At 56.4% G+C, this 16,701-nt stretch overlaps 2 protein-coding genes across 4 annotated transcripts in view; one reads left to right on the top strand and one right to left on the bottom strand.

The window, feature by feature from the left end:
• Window positions 1–16,701, top strand: part of gas7a (growth arrest-specific 7a) — a 187,504-nt gene that overhangs the window by 86,451 nt on the left and 84,352 nt on the right. The gene's annotated exons all lie outside the window — the stretch shown is intronic.
• On the bottom strand, window positions 6,060–7,199 carry LOC130221604 (uncharacterized). Its single transcript, XM_056454150.1, has 4 exons — window positions 6,911–7,199; window positions 6,589–6,843; window positions 6,258–6,500; window positions 6,060–6,179 (listed from the first exon to the last, which is right to left on the bottom strand). Exons 1-4 carry the CDS (start codon window positions 7,121–7,123, stop codon window positions 6,093–6,095), a joined length of 798 nt encoding a protein of 265 aa, XP_056310125.1. The 5' UTR covers window positions 7,124–7,199; the 3' UTR covers window positions 6,060–6,092.

Here is a 16,701-nt window from a genome sequence, read left to right as displayed (position 1 = left end):
TGTGCGCTTGTGTGTGTGTCAGGCTGTCCTCCCTCTCGGCTGCTCCTTCTCTTATGAGTGTGTCTCTCCGGCTCAATCACTACATAATATAGGTGTTATTTATGATTGGACCACTGACCAGCCACCGGTGTCTCTGCTTGCTTTCCCCCTTTTTGGGTGTTCGATCATGCCTTCGTCCGGCCAACAGTTCTTGCCCCTCCTCACCCTCCACTTCCTGGGTGAGAACTGCCCCAGACCCCGATCGGAAGCATTCGTCTGCAATATAAAGGGGAGAGCAAAATTAGGAGTGTGCAATAGCGGCACCCCACAAAGTCTAGCTTTAACCTTGGTGAAGGCCTGTTGGCACTGCTCCGACCACAGGACAGTATCTGGTTCCGCCTTTTTAGTAAGGTCAGTTATAGGACTGACGAGGGCCAAATATTCAGGGACAACCCGTCTATAATATCCCGCCAGCCCCAAAAACTGTCTCACCTCCTTTTTGCCTTGGGCAGATTGCAAAAGCTAAATTTTGCAACCTGCAAAAGATAGTTTTAACAATTTAGGGCTGCATCTGCCCATGACCCAAGTAGAAGCCCAGATACCTCACCTCCACTTGCCCAATTGCGCACTTCCTCGAGTTGACAATGAGCCTGGCCCGCCTCAGTGCCGATAATTCTACCCGCAAATGCTGCATATGCCGCTGCCAATCATTACTAAAGACAATGATATTGTCTTAGTAAGCAGCAGCATATGATGAATGACGGGCAAGTATTTTATCCATTAGGCGCTGAAACGTGGACGGAGCCCCCAACAGCCCGAACGGAAGTGTCACAAACTGGTGAAATCGGGCCATGATGTGATTTAGTGTGGCCACTTGTCCTAAATGTCAGACCATAGGGTTAGCATGAGCCGCCTGGAAAAGCATTTCCCGCCGGCTTTTAGGTAACAATTATTGGGGATATCTTCTTTTGGTTGAGTTTCTTGGATCACTTGATACACCCTGTCTTTAATGATCGCAAAATCTAGATAGCTGAGCGGTTGCTCAAGTTGGAGGATAGACCCATTGATTACTTTAACTTGCTCGATAACATGTCTTAGAGTGTCTTCACGCAACTGCTCCAGGGGGAAGTCTTTACACCAGGAGATTCTCAGGCCCTCCTTCTGAGTCAGTGAGTGATGACATCGCCAGGGATTCCCCCAGCTGAGTGGTCCTCTCCCTAGCTGACTATTTTTTTTCCAAGAAGCACCCACTGTCAAAACCCCTAACAGTTTAATAAAATCAGGCTAATTGATTCCAAAAATCAGCGGGTGCTTGAGGTACTGATTAACCAATACCTCCATGCAATGTTTTTTCCCGGAATTGGATTCCTACAGTCGTTAGCGGGTAGTGGATTACATCCTTGTGCACACACCTCACCCTAACCGTGCGGCTTTTATCCAATGCTGTGTCTTGCACCAGGCATTGGTAGATACGAGTATTGGTTACACCCTAAATCCACCAAGGCTTGATATTTATCCCCCTTTATGCTCACTGGTATCTGATATAGCCGTTGCAACTGGGGGCAACAGCTGGCGCGTCACGGACGCGGATCAAAGCCCCCACCTCCATCGCGGAGCAATTCTATGGGGTATGATCCACACTCCCGCACCGCCAACATATCTGCCCAGACCTCACCACTGCACCCTCAAGGCCAGTTGGACCAACCAATTGAACAGAAGAGAGACCTGTCATGGCCGGAGGAGCCATTAGGTTGCGTGCTTCCCCGCCCTGGTCCTGGTATCCACCCCACCGAGGCATAGAGAAAGGTGGATCCGTCCCAGAGCCCCGCTTCCTCATTGCTGGCAGGGGAGGTCCCTGCAACCTGGGCCTGGGAACGGGGACGGGGAGAGAGAGAGAAGGAGTGGGAGAGGGGGAGTGAGAGAGGTTAGATCGCTGATACTGGACTTTGCTACCAGGGAATCCTCCACCAGCTGAAGAGCCACATATGACCAGGGGCAAGAGGGAATGGGAAGCGAATGTAACAGTCCAATGGGCGGCCGATTAGAATTCTTATTCTGGGTACATACAGAACAAGCCAATACAAACTGACGTCTTGGGCCATTGAAGACCACCAAAATTGCTGTTGAATATTGACCAGCGACCTCCAGACTCCTGGGTGACAAGGCTACTCTGGACTCATGACCCCACTGGAGGACTTCAGATCTTATTTAGCTGGCACAAATAGCCGTCCCTCTGTACACCCCCCAACACCCCCCCCCCCCCGCCCCCCGGAGCTCACCCTCCTCACATGGCCTCCTCCAGCCGCCGTTGAATCATTGCAGGAGAGAGCCCCCACCACCACCCCTCTAGGGTGGATGGCTTCAGGGGTAGTCTCTCCTCCTGGAACATCAGACAGATGGGAGAGTGTGTCAGGTTTGATGTTCTTGAAACCCTTCTGAGAGGGAATAGTTGAAGCGTCTGAATAAAAGTTTCCAGCAGGCCTGGCCCAGAGTGCCCAGAACGGCTGTGCCTATCCCTCCAACAGGCCCCACTCACCCAGGGCCAGCTTGATGGCCAGTAGCTCTCTGTTACCAGCTGGGTTCAGACGATGAGAAAAAAGGTGCAAGGCTGCACCTTCCCATCCCTAGAGGACTGCTGAGACAGGACCGCGCCAACCTCAACTTCCGAGGCATCCACCTCAACGATAAACTGCCATTTAGAATCTGGAAGAGAAAAGACAGGAGCAGTGGTGAAAAGGGACTTCATGATACCTTTGGTGAGGTGAGAGCCATAAAGGGTCCAGCGACTAAGCTAATAGAAGTTGGCAAATGCCAGGAACCACTGCAGAGCCTTGCGAGAGTCAGGGACTGGCCAATCGGCAATGGCCCTTACCATAGCAAGATCAGCCTTGATACCCCCTGTCAAGACTAAATGCCCAAGGAATGAAATGGACTTGCTGTGGAAAACGCACCTCTCCGCCTTGACATAAAGCTGGTTCTCCAGCAGCTGCTGCAGCACCTGATGGACATGCTGAGTGTGTACCTGTTCAGACGCAGAGAATATAAGAATATCATCAAGGTACACAAAGCCAAATCTGTTTACCATGTCTCTCAGCACATTGTTCACCAGGGACTGCAGGGGCATTGGTGAGTGCAAACCGTAAAACTCGGTATTCAAAGTGCCCCGTCGGTGTGTTGAAAGCGGTCTTCCACTCATCCCCCTCACGTATCCGATTCAAGTAACAGGCATTACGGATGTCTAGTCTTGGCTCCCTGCAATAGCTCAAAGACAGAAGACATTAAGGGCAGAGGATACCTGTTCTCAACAGTAATGTCATTAAGGCCTCTGTAGTCAATACAAGGGAGCAGGGAACCATCCTTCTTTTTGATTAAGAAGAACCCAGCACCAGCCGGAGAGGAAGACGGGCAGATGAGGTCGGCTTCTGTAGACTCTCAGATATTCCTGTCCATGGCCTCTCTCTCTGGAGCGGAAAGGGAATACAACTGACCAATTGGCGGAGATGTGCCTGGGAGCACAATCATATGGCTGGTGGAGAGGCAAGGATGTGGCTCAGGACTTGCTGAAATCCTAATGGAGATCATGGTATTCCAACAGGACTCTGGAGAGATCCACCCTCTCCATCTGCAAAACAGGAGACACAGAACCAGGATATAGAGCAGGACCAAGACAAACAGCAAGACAAGACAGACTCCAAGATAAGACAGAATTCCCTGACCAATCAATGAGAGGGATGTGTTTAGTTAACCACGGGTGACCCAAAACTACTGGAGCACTCTGGGAGTCAAATAAATAAAAAGTAATGACCTTACTGTGATTTTAAGAGACAATTAAACTTACAGGAGGGGTAAAGTGGGCGATGGATGTGATGGAGCGAACAGCGATGTGAGAGGACAAGCACATTTAGACTTGTTTTTAGTTGTTGTGGATGGTTAGAGGACACTTAAACTTGTTTTCAGCTGGTTGTGTATGGTATGGGAGTCAATAAATAAAAAGTAATGACCTTACTGTGATTCAAGAGACTATTAAACTTACAGAAGGGGTAGAGTGGGCGATGGATGTGATGGAGCGAACAGTGATGTGAGAGGAGAAGCACATTTAGACTTGTTTTCAGTTGTTGTGTATGGTTAGAGGACACTTACACTTGTTTTTAGTTGTTGTGTATGGTTAGAGGACACTTAGACTTGTTTTCAGCTGGTTGTGTATGGTTGTAGGACATTTAAACTTGTTTTCAGCTGTCTGTGTACGGTACTTGAAAAGTTTACCCACTGTTTCCTTAGTTACTGTAAGAGCTTGTGTGTCGAGCGCGAACGATCTCGTGTCCCCCGCCACAGTTTCAGGTGTTTTTACTGTCGAGGCGTGTCCAAATGCCAGGGAAAGACTATATATTGAGCACAGTAGGTTTAGTTAGCAGGAGAAGCTCTTTAGCAACGAGACCAACAGCGTGTAAGTACATTTAGACTTGTTTTCAGTTGTTGTGTATGGTTAGAGGACACTTAGACTTGTTTTCAGTTGTTGTGTATGGTTAGAGGACACTTAGACTTGGTTTCAGCTGGTTATGTATGGTTGTAGGACATTTAAACTTGTTTTCAGCTGTCTGTGTACGGTACTAGAAAAGTTTACCCACTGTTTCCTTGGTTACTGTAAGAGCTTGTGTGTCGAGCGCGGACTGTTTCGTGCCCCCCACCGCAGTTTCGGGTGTTTTTACTCTCAAGGCGTGTCCAAACGCCAGGTAAAGACTATATATTGAGCTAAATTTAATCAGCAAAGCGCTCAGGGGTGTATATAAGCAGCTAGTCTCACCGCGGCAGCAGTCGTGGCAGCCTCGTGTGAAGGCCGCCTTGTGTAAAGACCGACAAGTGTAAAGACCATCGACTCTACCTGCGCGACTCCACCGAGCAAAGACTGGACTACTGATTTCCTTTGAATTCCATGCAGTCACCATTATCCACCCCTCCTACATTAATGTGGTTGTCATCTACCGCCCACCGGGTACATTAGGTCACTTCTTAGATGAACTGGATGTTCTTCTCTCATCTTTTTCTGATTATGACACTCCCTTGTTGGTGCTAGGTGACTTCAACATTCACATTGAAAGACCTCAAGCTGCTGACTTCCAGACTCTGCTTGCCTCTTTTGACCTCAAAAGATCACCTACTTCTGCTACTCACAAATCAGGTAATCAGCTAGACCGTATTTACACTCGACATTGCTTCGCTGATCAAACACTAGTAACTCCACTACAAACATTGAATCATTTCCTTCTGTGGAATGTCTATCAACATCCACATTAGTCCTGAGCCGCCACACACTCCAACTCTAGTTGCCGTTCGCAGAAACCTATGCTCTCTCCCACCCAATAGACTATCCACCATTGTTTCAGACTCTCTTCCTCCATCTTGCAAACTCTTTGCACTTGATACGAACAGTGCCACTGATACACTTTGCTCCACACTAGCATCATGTCTAGACAGACTATGTCTTCTTACATCCAGGCCAGCCCGTGCCAGTCCTGCTGCACCCTGGCTCTCTGATGTCCTCCATGAGCATCTCTTAAAACTTTGGGCTGCAGAGAGAATTTGGCAAAAATCTAAAAATCCTAAATAGCTCATAGCATACCAAACTCTTCTGTCCTCTTTCTTGGCTGAGGTTACTTCTGCAAAGCAGACATACTTCCTCACAGAAGTTAACCCCCGCTTTTGGGCAGCCCTCATCCGACCTCTTTATGCAGCCCAAAGGACCGAGCCGTCCCGGGAGACACCTGCAAATACTCAGAGTTGGACCATGGGCCATATGGCCATTCAACGCCGGCGCAGACCTGGACAGTCTCGTCCAGCCTGGCACCACTTTGTGTTTAAAAAGGGATCATTTGTCCCGATGGGCTTTCAACCAAGGCTGAACCTGGACGCGGGTGTCCCACGCGACACTTTTACCAGAGGAGACAGGGATCATTTGTCCCAATTGGGACTTAGCAAAGGCTGAACCTGGACGCGGGCATCCCACGCGACACTTCTAACAGAGGAGATAGGGATCATTTGTCCCATTCGAAGCTATTTTTTATCAATCACAGATAAAGACACTGAACACCATATGACCTTTATTGTTCAATTTTTATTTAGGAAGATTCAGAGTCTTCTGTTGCTTCGAGGGGGCGTTTCCCCTTCGAAGGCGGCCATGGCAGCGTCCTCCTGCTAGTTCCCTCCTGAAAAAGAGAAAAGGCCAGTTACCTAACACCACACGTCCCTCTGTTGAGGTCCATGCCAAAAAGGAACTGATTTACCATGGGTGACCCGGGACTCTCTGCCCTCTGGCGCCCCTTCCTTGAGTGGCGTTCTCTGCCCGCTGCCTCCTCCTCCTCCTCCTCCTCCTCCTCCTCCACCAAGGCCCTCTCGAAGAGTCTGCGGTGCTCACGTGCTTGGAGAGGGCCTAGGTGAAGCGCGTAGAACTTGTCTGAGGTTGAGGTATCGTGGCACATGAATTGGGCCACCTTCCTGCGATCCTCGGAAGAATGTGAATTCTTTGCCTGTGTCAGAGACAGACAGAGACTTTTTGTGGTCATAGCCGCTGGCGGTCATGGGGGTCAGCGGGGGGGCACTGGCATAGATACTCACGTGGGTCGCGATGGCAGTTCGGACGTCAGTGAAGGTGGGCTTGCCGGGAAGCCCCATGCTGGTCCATGCAGATTGAAAATATTTGTTCAGGGTTCGACAGGGACTGGGTCTGGAAGTAAAAAAAAAATAGGAGGCCTGGCTCCCCCCGGGGAGGCTAGCCCGCAGCTGCAAGAACCTCCTGAACCAGCTGTATTCTTCCTTGTTGAGAGACAGCTGAGCCGCGCCGAAGGCTCGGTTTGTCTTATGCGTGGTGATCTGGGAAAAACAGAGAAGATGAGTGAGCCCTACCCCTGGTGGCCCCCACATGCAACGTTCCACTCACGTTTATGACATAGGCGGACTCGTCCGGGCTTCTGGAAGCCTCTTGGACCTCCTGGATGGTCAGGTTCTGGAAGACCCCACAGCGATGGCCCGTGATGCAGGTCAGGTAGCCGGTCAGGTAGCCGTAGAAGCGCCACTGCTGCCTGGTGTCTGGGCTGGACTCGAGGCCGTCTGACGGAGGGAAGTTAGGCGTTAGACTTTTCCAACAAACCATGTTACACCACCAACGGTTTAAACTTAGCGATAGCCGCTGGTGCCCCAAGGCAAAAAGATAATGTCTGCTCCGGGGCGCCAGCGGCTCTCGGTCAAACCGAGCCACGTCAGCGTACCCACCCCTTAACCCCCATTCGGGGGTTAAGGGGTGGGTACGCTGACTTGGCTCGGTTCGACCGAGAGCCATTGGTGCCCTGGAGCAGCGTTTCCACCGCCACTGGTGGAAACGCAGACCGGCGGGGACCAAACACTCACCTAGAAGGGCAGGTATTTTTCTCCCAGCCGTCCGATGACAGCGTAGCAGGGTGGCTTTGGAGATGAGTCTGCCTTCTTTGGCCTGCTTGGTCCTAACCTCGTGTACCACGACGCGGCGGCGTATGCCGCGAATGAGAGCTCGAAGCTCCCTGCGAACCAGCACCAGGGTGGTACTGGAGAGGCGGCAGGAGGCCGGCGGGGTTTCGGAGAGATAATCCAGGAACTGCGCCACGTTCTTCAGGTAGTGCTGCCTCGTGGGCTCGGCCATGCCCGTTTGGCCTAGCAGGGCAGACCAGGCTCGGATGCGCGCCGGTTGGTTGAGGAAGGACAAGGTTTCTGGGTCCGCGTGGCCTGTCGCCATGAAGCCTAGGAAGGCCTTGACCCTCGCCAGTTTGGAGGCCACGTTATTCCGCAGACGGGCGGTGGGCTCGCTCCCCAATTGGAAACCCTCGAACTCTGCCAAAAGCAAGTCTGCAGAACGGGGGCGAAGGTCAAAAGTCAGCCTAGACGACATACACCCACCACCAGCCCAACAGAGAAGTGCCATAACCATACTCAACTCAAGGCGCGGGCGTGGTCCGGGTACGGGTACTTTGTTGGATCGTAGGCTTCCACAGGTCCGGAGGCCGCCCGGAGACCTCAGGCCGCCTCTCGCCCGGGGGCCGGCCCTCGCCCGGGGGTGGGGTCGGGGGATGGTGCCGGCGGGGCAGGACACGACCTTGCCCGCCTGCTCTTCCTCCCCTCTTCCCCCCTCCTCAACTCTCGATAGCGGCGGGCGAATTGGAGCTGGGCGGACCTCACCTTGTCCACCTGCTTGCGGAGCTCTGAGAGCTGGGCCTGTATGCGCTCCGTTGCGAACCTGCAGCGGGGGTCGGCGCAGGGACGCTCGGCTTCCGGGCCGTCTGGTTCCCGTTCCTCCTCGGAGGACGACGCCAGCCGAGACACCACGGGTACCGTCGGTTGAGTGCACCGCAACCACCTCAACTCTCGAGCCACTTTCCGACGCGTCGCTCGGCTCATAGCCTCCTTCCTGGCCGAGACGGAGAGCTCGGTGTGCTGCTTCAGGTGTCTGTCTAGGCGGGCCAGCGTCCTCCGGCAGCCGGGCACCGGGCACGCCGTCTTCCGCATGTCCACGCGTCCAGCGGCGAGCGTCAGCAAAAGCTTCTTCTCGTCCGCGTTCGACACCTTGTGAATCGCAGACAGGTGCGGCGAGAGGCGGCTGTAGACGTTGAAGCAGAGCGCACATTCGGCCATGACCGTCCAAGACCAAGGCTGGAGGGAGAGAGACCCACATGCCGCGTGGAGCGGTTTAAAAGATGGCGGACGAAGCGTCCGCTTCCGCGTCAGCGACGCTGGTACCCCCTCCCCCTCTTAAAGGGGAAGGACCGATAGCTACGAGATCCCTTTGATCCAACTTGTATGGAAGCAGTTGTTACGACTTTTGGTGGATTTTTGTCCCAGGAACAACGCACCATTTCAGGCAGCCTCACCGTGCCAGCAGCGGGGACTTTCGCTGCTTTTTGATTTATTCCCCTTTTCCCACACAAAGGGATGGGCATGAGCCCCGCCGAACACGCACCGTTTTGGGCAGCTTGTACTGCACCAGCCCGCAGGGGGCTTTTTGCATAAAGCTTTTTATAGTTCCCTTCTCTGCCCCCACAAAGGGATGGCATGAGCCCCGCCGAACACGCACCGTTTTGGGCAGCTTGGACTGCACCAGCCGCGGGGGCTTTATACATGGCTTTTTCCCACTTTCAAAGCAGTGTCGTAGAACCCCATCGAACACGCACCTTTTCCGGGGCTCACCGCATCATGAACCGCAACCATCAAAAAGGAGGGGCCAGACCGTAAGCCCAGACACCACTGACCCCGGCTTGTTTCAACCTCGCCAGAGACTACTAGCGGCCACCCTCCGCCTCCACCAGCCACCCCCACACACCTCCGGGGGAGAGGGGTAGGGGGGGGGGGGGGGGTAGGTGGGGCAGGGGAGACCGCCGAGGGCTGGCAAGGATAAACCCGAAGGGGTGGGCGTGCTTGCGGACGGGCGGGAGACGCAGCACTAGTCACGCACACACACAGGGGCTGGAGCCAGCACCAGCCCGTACCCCACACAGCCCCTGGGCTCGACACACCACGCTGGAGACTCTACCGAGCCCACCTACCACCCCCAGCCCTTGTCCAGGGCGAGGGCGGCGCGGACTGAGAATCAGCAGGGGGGGGGACAAAGCACAGGGGGTCAGGCGGGCGGGCTGGCGGGCAGAGCGCCGGACATGCTCTTGGTCAAAACCAGACGGGCCATTTGAGTTTTTTTTCTCCCACAGATAGAGGCGGGAAAGGGGGGGGTTGTGTGCGGAGGGACACCCCCCCACGCCTCCCTCACAGCACGCCCGAGGCAGGGAGGAACCAACCACACCCATAGAGGCCGACCCACCCATGTTGGGGCAGGTGTGCCGGGCAGGGGCCTAACCCATGGGGTGTCAAAACAAGCTCCTATCGATCAGCGTGCTTGGTGCAGGCGCGAAATGGTCAAAACCTAAGTCCAACTTTCTCAAAGCTGCCAAAACCGTCAGAACCTAAGTCCACATTTCTTCGCCGTCGCCGAATTCTCGATGGGAGGTCAGAGACAATCGGCGCCGGACAGGCACCTCCAGGCGCGGGACGTCCCGAAAAAGGGGTCTCCCTTCGGGCATGGCTTGGCGGGCTGGGGCCTGGGTCTCATAAAGTACCCCGGTGAGCGTCGCCAAGCCCTTGCCACCGGCCGTTCCCGAGACCAACCATCTTCCTCATGGCCCCAAATGGACTTGGGTTTCAAAAGCTTGCTGGAAAGACCCAACCATCATCCCAAATGCTGATTCTGACACCCAGGGCCACCGCTCCCACCCCCTGTACCCCAGGGCCCACACCCTGTCCGGGGGCAGGCGCCCACGTTAGAGGGGCTGGAGCCCCTGACTCCCAAGGCCCACCCCCTTTCCCCCAGGGCCCACACCCTGTCCGGGGGCAGGGGCCCACATTAGAGGGGCTGGAGCCCCTGACTCCCAAGGCCACCACTGACACCCCCTTTCCCACCAGGGCCCGCACCCTGTCCGGGGGCAGGGGCCCACGTTAGAGGGGCTGGAGCCCCTGACTCCCAAGGCCACCCCCTTTCCCCCAGGGCTCACACCCTGTCCGGGGGCAAGGGCCCACATTAGAGGGGCTGGAGCCCCTGACTCCCAAGGCCACCACTGCCACCCCCTTTACCCCAGGGCCCACACCCTGTCCGGGGGCAAGGGCCGAAGTTAGAGGGGCTGGAGCCCCTGACTCCCAAGGCCACCCCCTTTCCCCCAGGGCTCACACCCTGTCCGGGGGCAAGGGCCCACACCCTGTCCGGGGGCAAGGGCCCACATTAGAGGGGCTGGAGCCCCTGACTCCCAAGGCCACCACTGCCACCCCCTTTACCCCAGGGCCCACACCCTGTCCGGGGGCAAGGGCCCAAGTTAGAGGGGCTGGAGCCCCTGACTCCCAAGGCCACCACTGACACCCCCTTTCCCACCAGGGCCCGCACCCTGTCCGGGGGCAGGGGCCCACGTTAGAGGGGCTGGAGCCCCTGACTCCCAAGGCCACCCCCTTTCCCCCAGGGCTCACACCCTGTCCGGGGGCAAGGGCCCACACCCTGTCCGGGGGCAAGGACCCACATTAGAGGGGCTGGAGCCCCTGACTCCCAAGGCCACCACTGCCACCCCCTTTACCCCAGGGCCCACACCCTGTCCGGGGGCAAGGGCCCAAGTTAGAGGGGCTGGAGCCCCTGACTCCCAAGGCCACCACTGACAGCCCCTTTCCCCCAGGGCCCACACCCTTTCCGGGGGCAGGGGCCCACGTCAGAGGGGCTGGACCCCTGACTCCCAAGACCACCACTGACACCCCCTTTCCCCCAGGGCCCACACCCTTTCCGGGGACAGGGGCCCACGTCAGAGGGGCTGGAGCCCCTGACTCCCAAGGCCACCACTGACAGCCCCTTTCCCCCAGGGCCCACACCCTTTCCGGGGACAGGGGCCCACGTCAGAGGGGCTGGAGCCCCTGACTCCCAAGGCCACCACTGACAGCCCCTTTCCCCCAGGGCCCCATACCCTGTCCGGGGGCAGGCGCCCACGTTAGAGGGGCTGGAGCCCCTGACTCCCAAGGCCACCACTGACAGCCCCTTTCCCCCAGGGCCCACACCCTTTCCGGGGACAGGGACCCACGTTAGAGGGGTTGGAGCCCCTGACTCCCAAGGCCACCACTGACAGCCCCTTTCCCCAGGGCCCACACCCTTTCCGGGGACAGGGGCCCACGTCAGAGGGGCTGGAGCCCCTGACTCCCAAGGCCACCACTGACAGCCCCTTTCCCCCACGGCCCCATACCCTGTCCGGGGGCAGGCGCCCACGTTAGAGGGGCTGGAGCCCCTGACACCCAGGGCCACCACTCCCACCCCCTGTCCCCCAGGGCCCGCACCCTTTCCGGGGCAAGCACCGGGCCCAAAGGGTCTTCTAGTTTGACACCTGCTCACCAGCAGACCCCGGGCATCCCACACTTAAGCTACGAACATTGACTTAGCTAGTGGCACTCGCTACGCAGATGTACCATTGGTGAACCATCTGGATGTGGGGAACCACCCTCTCCACCACCTCGCCCGTACTGTGGTACAGAGATAGCTCAGGTGCACCAGCCTTTCCCACTACCGCCACCCGGCGCAGTGCTCAATTTGTTGAGGCGGCTGGGGTGCACCAGCGGCACGTAGTTCCAGGGCCGTTCAATATGGGAGTTTTGTGTTTGCCTTCCTCCAGTGTCGGACGTTCGCTCCGGTCAAGGCCAAGGCCAAGGCCAAGGCCAAGGCCAAGGCCAACAGCGCTGGCCGGGTTCGGGGCATTGTCTTTGGGCAAGACTTCAATGACTGAACCGCTTGGTTGAGGCGGGACCCCCACCCCCCAATGCCAGCGGCGCTGGCCGGGATCGGGGCACTATCTCGGGGCAAGCCTTTAATGTCTGAACCGCTTGTTTGGGGCGGGACCCCCACCCCCCCAAGGCCAACGGCGCTGGCCTAGATCGGGGCACTATCTTTGGGCCTGACTTCAATGTCTGAACCGCTTGGTTGGGGCGGGACCCCCACCCCCCCCGATGCCAGCGGCGCTGGCCGGGATCGGGGCACTATCTCGGGGCAAGCCTTTAATGTCTGAACGGCTTGTTTGGGGCGGGACCCCCACCCCCCCAAGGCCAACGGCGCTGGCCTAGATCGGGGCACTATCTTTGGGCCTGACTTCAATGTCTGAACCGCTTGGTTGGGGCGGGACCCCCACCCCCCAATGCCAGTGGCGCTGGCTGGGATCGGGGCACTGTCTTTGGGCCTGACTTCAATGTCTGAACCGCTTGGTTGGGGCGGGACCCCCATGCCCCCAATGACAATGGCGCTGGCCGGGATCGGGACACTTTTGTGGGCAGCCAGCCAAGCCATTGACCCCCCTGGGTCGTTCAAACGCAAAGCCGCCAAAACCTAAGCACATTTCTACGCCTTCCCCGAATTCCAGATGGCAGGTCAGAGACAATCAGCCCCGGACAGGCACCTCCAGGCGCGTGACATCCCGGAAAAGGGGTCTCCCGTCGGGCATGGCTTGGCGGGATGGGGCCTGGGTCTCACCAAGTACTCCGGTGAGCGTTGACACTAGCCACGCGAATTCTCGCTCAATCAACTGTGTCACTGGTGCCCCTGGAACCCCCCTCGCCGCACCAGAGCCAACAGTGCTCGCCCGGGGTCGGGGCACTGTTCCTGGGTAAACCTGCAATGTCTCAGCCCCTTGGCTGGGTTTCCCCATGCCCACGGGCACCCTCCAGCTCGCCCGGGGTCGGGGCACTGTTCCTGGGTAAACCTGCAATGTCTCAGCCCCTTGGCTGGGTTTCCCCATGCCCACGGGCGCCCACCAGCTCGCCCGGGGTTGGGGCACTGTTCCTGGGTAAACCTGCAATGTCTCAGCCCCTTGGCTGGGTTTCCCCATGCCCACGGGCGCCCACCAGCTCGCCCGGGGTCGGGGCACTGTTCCTGGGTAAACCTGCAATGTCTCAGCCCCTTGGCTGGGTTTCCCCATGCCCACGGGCGCCCACCAGCTCGCCCGGGGTCGGGGCACTGTTCCTGGGTAAACCTGCAATGTCTCAGCCCCTTGGCTGGGTTTCCCCATGCCCACGGGCGCCCTCCAGCTCGCCCGGGGTCGGGGCACTGTTCCTGGGTAAACCTGCAATGTCTCAGCCCCTTGGCTGGGTTTCCCCATGCCCACGGGCGCCCACCAGCTCGCCCGGGGTCGGGGCACTGTTCCTGGGTAAACCTGCAATGTCTCAGCCCCTTGGCTGGGTTTCCCCATGCCCACGGGCGCCCTCCAGCTCGCCCGGGGTCGGGGCACTGTTCCTGGGTAAACCTGCAATGTCTCAGCCCCTTGGCTGGGTTTCCCCATGCCCACGGGCGCCCACCAGCTCGCCCGGGGTTGGGGCACTGTTCCTGGGTAAACCTGCAATGTCTCAGCCCCTTGGCTGGGTTTCCCCATGCCCACGGGCGCCCACCAGCTCGCCCGGGGTCGGGGCACTGTTCCTGGGTAAACCTGCAATGTCTCAGCCCCTTGGCTGGGTTTCCCCATGCCCACGGGCGCCCACCAGCTCGCCCGGGGTCGGGGCACTGTTCCTGGGTAAACCTGCAATGTCTCAGCCCCTTGGCTGGGTTTCCCCATGCCCACGGGCGCCCTCCAGCTCGCCCGGGGTCGGGGCACTGTTCCTGGGTAAACCTGCAATGTCTCAGCCCCTTGGCTGGGTTTCCCCATGCCCACGGGCGCCCACCAGCTCGCCCGGGGTCAGGGCACTGTTCCTGGGTAAACCTGCAATGTCTCAGCCCCTTGGCTGGGTTTCCCCATGCCCACGGGCGCCCTCCAGCTCGCCCGGGGTCGGGGCACTGTTCCTGGGTAAACCTGCAATGTCTCAGCCCCTTGGCTGGGTTTCCCCATGCCCACGGGCGCCCACCAGCTCGCCCGGGGTCGGGGCACTGTTCCTGGGTAAACCTGCAATGTCTCAGCCCCTTGGCTGGGTTTCCCCATGCCCACGGGCGCCCTCCAGCTCGCCCGGGGTCGGGGCACTGTTCCTGGGTAAACCTGCAATGTCTCAGCCCCTTGGCTGGGTTTCCCCATGCCCACGGGCGCCCTCCAGCTCGCCCGGGGTCGGGGCACTGTTCCTGGGTAAACCTGCAATGTCTCAGCCCCTTGGCTGGGTTTCCCCATGCCCACGGGCGCCCACCAGCTCGCCCGGGGTCGGGGCACTGTTCCTGGGTAAACCTGCAATGTCTCAGCCCCTTGGCTGGGTTTCCCCATGCCCACGGGCGCCCACCAGCTCGCCCGGGGTCGGGGCACTGTTCCTGAGTAAGCCAGCCTGGCCCTTGAACCCCTGGTTCGTTCAAACGCAAAGCCGCCAAAACCTAAGTCCACAATTCTTCGCCTTCCCCGAATTCCAGATGGCAGGTCAGAGACAATCAGCCCCGGACAGGCACCTCCATGCGCGGGACATCCCGGAAAAGGGGTCTCCCGTCGGGCAGGGCTTGGCGGGCTGGGGCCTGGGTCTCACCAAGTACCCCGTCGAGCGCCGACACTACCAGCCACGCTAATTCTCACTCACCCAACTGTGCCACTGGATCCCCAAATGGGCTTGATCGTCTTTTCAAAAGCTGGCTGGAAAGACCAACCATCATCCAAATGAGGCTTTGTTGTTCCAATCAATTATTTTACTTCCTTCAGAAAATAAAGTGCCACCAATCCTCGCTTACTTTTTAAAACATTTTCCTCCCTCCTCTATCCTCCTCCACCTGCATCCTCCACACTCACTACTGATGACTTTGCTACATTCTTTTGCACCAAAACTGCAAAAATTTGTGCTCAATTTGCTGCACCTACAACAAACACGCAAGATACACCACCAACACCACACACACTCACCTCTTTTTCTCAGCTCTCTGAGTCTGAGGTGTCCAAACTCATGCTATCTATCCATGCAACCACCTGTCCGCTTGATCCCATTCCCTCTCATCTCTTGCAAGCCATTTCTCCTCCAGTCATACCAATACTGACTCACATACTTAACACATCTCTTGACTCTGGTTTATTCCCCACTTCATTTAAGCAGGCTAGGGTAACTCCACTGCTAAAGAAACCCAACCTGGATCAAGCGCTACTTGAATTCAATTAAATTCAATTCACCTTTATTTGTATTGCGCTTTTACAATGTAGATTGTGTCAAAGCAGCTTCACATAAAAGGTCATAGTAAATTGGAACAGTGTAGTTCAGTTTTTAGTGTTTAAGTTCAGTTCAGTTTAGCTCAGTTCAGTGTGGTTTAAAATCACTACTGAGAGTCCAAACACTGATGAGCAAATCCAACGATGCGCAGCTCTACAGATCCCGAACCATGCAAGCTAGTGGCGACAGCGGAGAGGGAAAAAACTTCACTAATTGACAAAAGTGAAGAAAAAAACCTTGAGAAAAACCAGACTCAGTTGGGCACGACCATTTTAATTTCTCCGCTGGCCAAACGTCTTCTGCAGAGCTGCAGTCTCAGCGGCGGAGGCTGGAAACTGGCCTCAGCGAAAACTCGTCTGTCCCTGGAGCGTCACAGTCTCATGTTATCCACTCCTCCATGACCACCACAGTAGCTGCTCAGAATACGGCCTGGTCCAGGATATGGAAACATTGGGATCATCTCGTCGTTGGTCATGGGTCGAATCAGTGACTCTGCATAGTCTGAGTATCCCCAGGTGGAAATGGAGAATAAAGAGAATAATTAGCGTAGCTGCTGTTCATAGTTTATATAAACATGGTGCAGAAACCTGTGTGGAAGTCCGCTAAGTGGTGCACTGAGTGTATGCTTTACTAAACAGATAGGTCTTTAATCTAGTTTTGAATTGGGAGAGTGTGTCTGAGCCTCGGACGTTATCAGGAAGGCTATTCCAGAGTTTAGAAGCTATAAATGAGAAGGCTCGACCTCCTTTACTCGACTTTGCTATTCTAGGTACTACCAGAAGCCCTGAGTTTTGAGATCTTAAAGAGCGAGTTGGATTGTAGCGAGACAGAAGGTTGGTTAGATAAACAGGATCTAGATTATTTAAAGCTTTATAAGTAAGAAGCAATATTTTAAATTCAATACGAAACTTAACAGGCAGCCAGTGTAAGGAGGATAAAATTGGGGTGATGTAATCAAATTTTCTAGACCTGGTAAGAACTCTGGCAGCTGCATTTTGTACTAATTAAAGTTTGTTAATAGAGGATGCTGGGCAGCCAGCAAACAGTGCATTACAG

The sequence above is a fragment of the Danio aesculapii genome, chromosome 3 (assembly GCF_903798145.1).
Source record: "Danio aesculapii chromosome 3, fDanAes4.1, whole genome shotgun sequence".
NCBI lineage: Eukaryota > Metazoa > Chordata > Actinopteri > Cypriniformes > Danionidae > Danio > Danio aesculapii.
This window is presented reverse-complemented; position numbering and strand designations above follow the sequence as displayed.

Coding starts and splice junctions, on each gene's coding strand:
- LOC130221604 (XM_056454150.1), bottom strand. CDS start 7,123: ATGGTTTGTTGGAAAAGTCTAACGCCTAACTTCCCTCCGTCAGACGGC. Junction 6,844..6,910: donor AGTCCGCCTATGTCATAAAC/GTGAGTGGAACG, acceptor TGTTTTTCCCAG/ATCACCACGCATAAGACAAA. Junction 6,501..6,588: donor GAACTGCCATCGCGACCCAC/GTGAGTATCTAT, acceptor TCTCTGACACAG/GCAAAGAATTCACATTCTTC.